Source organism: Salvelinus fontinalis, chromosome 32, assembly GCF_029448725.1.
Source record: "Salvelinus fontinalis isolate EN_2023a chromosome 32, ASM2944872v1, whole genome shotgun sequence".
Classification (NCBI taxonomy): domain Eukaryota; kingdom Metazoa; phylum Chordata; class Actinopteri; order Salmoniformes; family Salmonidae; genus Salvelinus; species Salvelinus fontinalis.
In genome coordinates this window covers 35056559-35065341 of record NC_074696.1, presented here as the reverse complement: position 1 = coordinate 35065341, position 8783 = coordinate 35056559, and the positions used below count along the sequence as shown (strand labels likewise).

At 43.3% G+C, this 8783-nt stretch overlaps 1 protein-coding gene across 5 annotated transcripts in view; it reads left to right on the top strand.

The window, feature by feature from the left end:
- The first annotated feature begins 988 nt into the window (after positions 1-988).
- Positions 989-8783, top strand: part of LOC129831158 (mothers against decapentaplegic homolog 4-like) — a 33506-nt gene continuing 25711 nt past the window's right edge. For 4 of the 5 annotated variants that reach the window (XM_055894241.1, XM_055894240.1, XM_055894242.1 and 1 more), the window contains exons 1-2: positions 989-1356; positions 6495-6735. In XM_055894241.1, coding sequence (XP_055750216.1) covers positions 6499-6735 — 237 coding nt within the window. In that variant the 5' untranslated portion in view covers positions 989-1356; positions 6495-6498. The remainder of the gene's footprint in view (positions 1357-6494; positions 6736-8783) is intronic. The other variant, XM_055894239.1, reaches the window with a different exon arrangement.

Below are 8783 nucleotides of genomic sequence, written 5' to 3'. Positions count from 1 at the left end.
TGTCAATACTGAATGTTTTGTAACCAGAGAAGGTAGGTTGAAGGTGACCCAGTTGGGTTTGAGCTGGAGTAGGAGGGAATGCAAGAGAGGGATTTGAGAGTGGGGCAAAGGTCGAGAGGGGAAGGCTTGTGGAAGAGGAATTGATAAAAATGGATTGGGTGAGGGCAGCTGAGTTTGAATTTTATGGTGGCGTTGTCTTAGGTTTAGGTAGTTAGAGAAAGAGATGGAGTGAAAGGCTGAGACAAAGTAAAAAGTCTTACACTGACTGTACGGCCCTTGGTGTGTTTTTCAGATCAAACCGGACTTTCTTGAATATCCCTGAATTTCCCTGAACATGAATTTGTGCAGACATGTATGTATGGCACTTTCAATGGAGAGTTAGAATTTCACTGGTGTGTAGTTTATGCTTAACTCTTTTGTCTATTGTAACTTAGGGAAAAGCTGAAGGGGGGCTCGAATCGATGATCCTGTGGTGCAGGAGCGATCATTAACCAACCTGTATAACAAAGCCATGGGGCTCAGGTAGAGGTAGTAGAACTCATATATGCCACGCTGGTGCACTTGTTTATCACAGAATGTCATACAAATGGTACATTAAAATGGAATTGTACTGGTTTATTGAGGGGACACGGTTGTTTTAGAAAGTTAGGCAGAAAAAAGTTATCCCACCCCTTTATATGGAGTTGTGTGACTAGATTGTATCACTAGATCAAATGTATTACCGAAGACAGGTGTTTTTAAATTGAATACTAATTGCCCTATTCATCACCATGGTTCCTTGAACCTGATGTTAACAAATTAGGGCCAATGTGGCGCTAAGTAATCGGGATTTAAGAAACAATACAATATTCATCAAACTTGGGGCGGTATATTGGCCTATTTGTAGTAGCCTACAACACCAGTCATTAGTAGGACTGACAAAGTGGAGACGGGGAGGGGGGTGAGTGGGTTAGGCAGAGGGGCGTGGTAATCTCGGCGGCGCCACTTTAAAAAAACAGTCGCGTTGATATGTCAATCTTGACGCGACCCAGACAGACCTCCGCCCGGGCCTTCCCGTGAGAGCCGCATCACTATTGGCTGAGAGCCGCCACCCATTTGAGACTGGAGGCCGCATTGGCTGGGCCTCGGTGAGACACTCACGCGCAAGATATCTACTCTCTTTTGTTATTGTACAGAGCGCGAGGAGAGGTTTGGGGGAGCTAGCAGGATGCACGAGCGGAGACTGAGAGGCTGATATCGACAGGGATAGAAACAGATAGCCCAGGAGGGGAGGAAGGGAATGCGGAATACTAGCTACCTCAGTGCAACACATTGACCACTACTTCTCTTCTAATCCCTCAATACTCTGGTTGACGTGTAAGTATAGTCAATTTATGAAATTATGCGGTTTCTCGTCACGCGAGCTCTCTAATCTCCAAGCAGACCAAATACAGTAAGAGACCGAGGAGGAGATTTCTGGACCGGACTGGCAAAATAGATTGATTACTCGCTAGTTTTATCAACCAGACATATGTCTGAGGGGTGTGTGTCTGTCTTCGGTTTTATGATATGCTTGGTTTTGCTGTTTTTATTTCGAATGATTTGGTCCAGCAGTGATTTCACTGTCTGCTGACTGTGTAGTCTGCGCTGTCGATGTTTTTTCGGAAAGGTAGTTGATATGACATTTTGCCCTCTATCTTATCAACGTCTAATGTTCTATTCAATTCAAATATGCTACTAGTTGTAGCACTGCAATGAGTTACATTGTAGTTACTACTTTTGGATGATTAGATTGATACAACGTTGCAAGCGTTTTATCATCCCTACCGGGATTTCTTAAAATGTTGACTGTAGCCTAGACTTGGTGACGCGGTATGACCAAATATGGTGTGGCAGTGTTTGCTTCTCCGCGGAAGACCCTCGTAAAGGGAATGTATTGCTTGAAAATTGGTCAGAATGAGTTATAATAATGCATTATAAGGGTCGGCCAAGAAGGTCACACCAACAATGCTGTGTTTTAGTTGTAGCCTATTTTTTTGTCATGTAAGGATCCTTACCATTCCTGAGATTAGCCTATGTGAGAATGTATGTGCAGAAACTGACACATACATTCTCCTGCCAGTTTATTAGGTACACCCATCTAGTACCGGGTTGGACCCCACTTTTCCCCCAGAACAGCATCAATTCGTTGGGGCATGAATTCTACAAGGTGTCAAACATTTCACAGGGATGTTGGTCCATGCTGATGTGATGGCATCACACAGTTGCTGCAGATTGGACGGCAGTACATTCATGCTGCCAACAGCCCGTTCCATCTCATCCCAGATGCTCTATTGGGTTTGGTCAGCAACAATGTTCAGATGCACTGTTGCGTTCAATCATTGCTCAATTGGTCTCAAGGGACCTAACGTGTGCCAGGAAAACATTACCCACACACTACGCCTACAGCCTGTACTGTTGACATCAGGCAGTATGGGGCCATAGACTCATGCTGCTTACGCCAAATCCTGATTCTGTCATCAGCATGACGCAACAGCAACTGGGATTCGTTGAACCAGCCAATGTTTTTCCACTTCTTAATTGTCCAGTGTTGGTGATCGTGTGCTCACTGGAGCCTCTTCTTCTTGTTTTTAGATACTTTTAATGTAACGTGGTGTGGTCGCTTGCTGCAATAGCCCACCCGTGACAAGGATCGACGAGTTGTGCGTTCTGAGATGCCGTTCTGCACACCAACGTTGTACTACACCGTTATTTATCTTTGCGGCCTGCCTGTTAGCTTACACAATTCTTGCGATTCTCCTTTGACCTCTCTCGTCAACGAGCTGTTTTCACCCACAGGACTGCCGCTGACCGGATGGTTATTATTATTTTTTCACCATTCTCGGTAAACCCTAGACATTGTCATGGGTGAAAAGCCCAGGAGGGCATCCGTTTCTGAGATACTGGATCCGGTGCGCCTGGCACCGACAATCATACCACTTTCACAGCCGCTTAAGTCACTTGTTTTGCTCGTTCTAATGGTCAATCAAACAGTAATTGGATGCCTGTCTGCCTGCATTATATAGCAAGCCACAGCCACATGATTCATTGTCTGTAGGAGCGATCCATTTTTGTGAATGGGGTGGTGTAGCTAATAGACTGTCCAGTGAGTGGACATCTTCAATTGGCAAATCTTATTTGGGCAGCAGGGGCCTATATATTGTAAGCATTGCTGGATTGGTAATGTTATTGGCAGAATCAGCTGTTTTATGAGGGAAATGTCAGAATGCTCACTACTTGCTACATAACAGCAGACTCTGTAGTGTAGGCCATAGTATTATGTTATAATAGCATTACTACTAGGGTCTAAAGATGCACATTAAATGTAACCGCAACATATTATACATTTAGGCTTATAAGGGGACCTTAACCTTGTGCTCATGTTGTTATTAAAATATTACATTTTAATAAAATATTACCTTCAAAATGGGTGAAGCCCTGAGAGAGTACTGTAGGCCTACAGGAACAGTGTGCAGAACAGAATTACAATCATTCATTAATTGTTGAAGTGATAGTTTGCTAGTTATATATCTATTAATTGTGAGGTAGGCCCTAGTTTAGTACAAATCTATCATATACCCACAGAAGGACATCTCGACTCCAGACTATCATTATTTTCTCAGAATGCCCTTATTGTTGGTCACCTGTTGCATGGATTCACTTCAGAAATCTTCAATTTTGATTTATGATTTATAGCCTGTCTAAAGCTTGGTTTATAGTCGGTCTGAGGACAGGTTAATCGACAGTCGTTAGACCTACTGTATACCATCGTAGCTTTCTCATCAGCTGAGTCTTTTCTCCTTTGCACAGAGCCCCCAAATCCTCTCTTTACATAATATCTCTATTGGAGCATTAACTTCACAGTAACACTGGCTTAGTCCAATATAACCCCCTGCCCCTAGATATTTATCAGATTGGTTCAGTGTAACATGCTAACCAGACCGGGCACGTCACGTGTGCGAGCGTCGCAAAATAAATTTAGAAATCCTTGTTATTCAATTATTGCACCAACACTGCTCGCGCGTGCCAACGAGTGTCTAAAATAGAGGGCTAAAATAGAACTCATTCCTATTTCTGACGCAGATCGCGCTGCAAGTCCTGCCTCTCCCATCTCCTCATTAGTTTATAGAAGCAGGTACCCACGTGCCATCTCCTCATTGGTTTATAGAAGCAGGTACCCACGTGCCATCTCCTCATTGGTTTATAGAAGCAGGTACCCACGTGCCATCTCCTCATTGGTTATACCCACGTGGGTGATAGAAAGACAAACTGTTTTGCCGGTAGTCGTGGTAATACAATGAAAGTTTAGATCCGATCACCATATAATTTAAACTATGAAAAGCCTGGAAGGAGGAGAGATGACTAGAAACGATTCGGTTGGCCGTTTTATGTGTGGATTAATTGTCGGAGTAGAGGACCTTGTGCATTTCAGGTAAAATAACAACTCAATGTTTATATCCCAGGACAAATTAGCTAGCAACAGCAAGCTAGCTAAATAGGACAAATTAACGTTAGCTAGCAAGTGCAAGCTAACTAGCTAAATTACCATACACGTTTAAGGCTTTTTGATCTGTCCCCAAATTAATGTCATTGGTTCAGAGTTTGTTTTGATATTTTAACCTGCGTGTCGTGATCGCGTTTGGTGTGGGGGGGGCAAAATAAATTTATGCACGATAGCGCACGCGCGCGGCCGGTTTGGGCAAGGTGTAAGAGGACAGACACACCAGGCTTTTTGATGGTGACATGCACCATTCCCTATGACTGCTTTGAAAAAAGGACTATCAAAGGAATGCTATCCTGCTCTAGATAAGCTTTAGACTACAACACCAACTCAGTAGGTCTGGCCTATACAGTATATCCTGATTAACGAAGACACACATCGCTTGATATAAGTAGGACTTGCTGTTTTGTGATGTGACTCACGTTATGGTGACGGAGTTGGTCTTTTTATGGCTGTTCTATGTTGAAGAAGCTGTGTCAATGAATTTCCTGAGAGTACACACACACGCTGGTAGCCTGTGACTTTCTCCCACAGCTTGAAGCCATGTTGTTGTGCGAGGATGTTTCCAAACTGACAGATATTAAGATAATGAGAGGAGGGAGAACATGGAGTCACTTCCAGTCAGCTTAGCCACGTAGATGTTAACAGGTTATGATAGTTATGTCATTGCAGAATTATTTTAGCTCTTGCACGTACTAACAGAGCAAGGCTGCAGTTTTACCATGGATTTCCTAATAGTGACATTTTGGGGGTTTTGGCCTAACATTAGAGAAATTGGCTTATGTAATATGAAGTATAAGTGCAGATAGTACCACCCTGTTTCACTGTTTTCAAGTGGGGTTTTTTTTCTCTTACATTTTGTGCCTCCTGAACTCGACCCTGGTAGTGGAGGTATGCTGATTAGTGCATATGGGGTGCTCAATTTAATTCAATTCACATTGCACTAGTAGCACAAACATGTTTTCCACTTTTGTCAAATTAAACTGTAGAATGGTTAAAGGCAGGCTATTTTAAAGTACCAGGTAAATTCCCCTCACAGGCAGGTGCCTCCAGGCGAGACTAGGGTTGCCAAGTTGGATCAAGCTCAGTCTGGGAGATTATAGTTGTTAGCATGTATTTTGTGCATAAGAGTGCATTATCCATGGCTCATGAGATATTATAAATGTGATTATAATGCATTATGAAAAGTGTATTCATAGGAAGCCTTTTAACATTTTTCACATCTCAGTCAATGACATTACTATAATCTCCCAAAATAGCTTTATACCCCAAGATAAAGGCCAATTGCTGGAGACTCTCTGGTCGAGACCAGCCGGGAGGGTTGGCAATGGCAACCTGTGCAGAGGCAGCAACTTGTAAGCAAAGACACTGCATCAGAATCAACATTGAAGAAGCACATTTTATTGAATGCAACCCTGGGACTCTTTCTAGAGGAGAGATGGAGGGAAGCCAGTTGGAACGCTTAAATTCATTTGTTGATACTGAGTGTTATCTGCTGCTGACTAACAATGCCAGTAAAGAATGATGACACACACACACAAGCAAGTCGTAACAACTAAAAGCACAAGCCTTGATACACAACTTCACTCCCTTGTGTGTGTGTGTGTGTGTGTGTGTGTGTGTGTGTGTGTGTGTGTGTGTGTGTGTGTGTGTGTGTGTGTGTGTGTGTGTGTGTGTGTGTGTGTGTGTGACTGTGTGCGCCAATGGTGTGCACTCATGTCTGTGCTCATAAATGCAGTATGTATGGGTTATGAACGGGTTATTAAGTCCTTATGTAGGACACTATTTTCAATTGTATGCTATAACAGTATCACAATGTTGTCATAAACATAACATAACATAACTGAATGTCAAGTGTCAAGACAGTGTCAGTTTGCATGCACCTGAACCTTTATGACAAGCGTTATGACATATGTTGAGGGTTATCATTATGCCAACCACTGACCTCTCCATTCCTCCCTCCCTCCCTCTGCAGTATCATGTCGGTGAATGCCCCCAGCAGCAATGACGCCTGCCTGAGCATCGTGCATAGCCTCATGTGCCACCGGCAGGGCGGCGAGAATGAGGGCTTCGCCAAGCGCGCCATCGAGAGCCTGGTGAAGAAGCTGAAGGAGAAGAAGGACGAGCTGGACTCGCTCATCACCGCCATCACCACCAACGGAGTGCACCCCAGCAAGTGTGTCACCATCCAGAGGACCCTAGACGGTCGCCTGCAAGTGGGTCAAACAGTAGTAAAAAGTGAGGGACACAATGAAAATATTGCCCAAGTCTTTCTCTGTGATATAGGTCTGTACGGTGTACACATGCACTACTTACATGTCTCTGTGTGCTATAGATGACCCATCTGTAGGTGTCCATATACATGAATGAATACTCAATATATAATTTATACTATAGACATTTTTATAGTGCAAAAGCATTGTCCATTGTCTATAGTATAAATTATATATTGTGTATTCATTCATGTATATGGACACCTATAGCACAGTTAAGAGCATTGGGCCAGTAACCGAAAGGTCTCTGGTTCAAATCCCAGAGCCGACTAAGTGAAAAATATGCCGATGTGCCCTTGAGCAATGCACGTAACCCTGATTGATCATGTAAGTTGTCTACTAAATTACTCAAATGCAAATGTAGTGTCACAGAGGAAGACTTAGGGCAACATTTCCATAGTGCAAGAGCATTGTGAAAAGTGCAAAAAATAGCATAGACCTCGTAGTCTTGCAGTGTGGTTTAATTTGACAACTGTGCGATATGAGGAGGCGATTATTTGACTACACTTTAGTAAACTGAGAAATAAATAGACAATTTATGTATGTCATGCCACATCATATGTAGCCTACTGTGAAACCTCTCAATACGTTTTTCCTTGCAGCTGTTGGCCTGGTTTTCTCTTTTGAGAGTTAGGCCCAGGTTTCTGTCAAGCACTTGCTGTCAAACACATGTGGGAGGTATTGTACTGAAAGACATGAAAAATGTTTAATGACGATAGGCTACATGGAATGTATAAATCTTTGCCTCGATATAGCTAAACGCTAAACTCTTTCATAGACTTTCCCTGGAAACAGTGTTGGCTAATGCTACAGGGCAATAGTCCAATGAGGAGTTGCTAATTTATGCGGATGCTATGAGATTTCAGTGACTTAAGCCGTGCCAATGGTGGCTAATGCTGCAAAGTTACTAGGCAGCAGACTGTACTCACTGAGGCTAACACTATAGAGTTACTGACAGCTGGAGAGCTCACTGCTTATAGTAAACGCTAAACGTGTTAGCTAACAGCCAGGTTTTGCTAATGTGGCTAGTGCTATAGTAGTGAAACAAAGGGATACTTGCTAATAGTAGCTAACACCTCAGTATTGCTAAGGAGAATCCTATCTCCAATGTTGGTTGAGGCTGTTTGGTTATTTGTGATGCAAATGTTTTTTTATCTGAAACTTGTTTAACAGTTGAAGACTGAATTATGGTGGCCAGTACAACAGTAAGATTTGCATGTAAAGACAGAGAACGTTTAAGGGAGTTCCCAATGAACCCCCACCCATCCCCCTGAAGAGGGAGGGGGAGAAAGAGCGGGAGGGAGCGGAGGGCTGGAGGGGCTGTTAGAGTTGTTTTGTCTGAGACACAGGAAAGGGTCTGGGCTAATCTGAGGCCGTTTGTTTTGAGTGTGTGTATATATACTGTATGTATGTGTGCGCGCGGTGGAACTAGAGAGAGGGAATTAATTCAATACGCCCTGGCAGAATAAATCCTAACTGCTGAGTGTAGACATGTCTCACCTTCTGTGACCTTCTCCCCAACAAGAGGGGGAGGGAGAGAGTGAGAGAGAGGGGGTGCTGTATAGACATAGCTGTAGACTAGATCAGGCTTCAAATGTCTAAGGACTTTGCTCACAGTCACATGTAGATCCATATCCTCTCTTTCTGTCACCCACTCTCCCGTTCTGTCTCACTTTCTCTCTCTCTTTCTGTCACACAAACATGCATGCACGCAGGCACACACGCAAACAGACAGTAAATACTGTACAAACTCACTCCCCACCCCTATTTTGACACATAATTAATCTCCCTGCTTCCAGAATGCTCCAGGTACAGTCAGAACAGTATTGACACCTGCAGATGTAGGAGCAGAGCAAAAGTGACATCAATACATACTACATTAGACTTAGGGCAGGTTGCGAATTATATATTGACTCTTTGAGGTGGCCTGAAAAGTTATCTATCAAAACAATTATAAACTGGGTGGTTTGAACGATGAATGCTGATTGGGT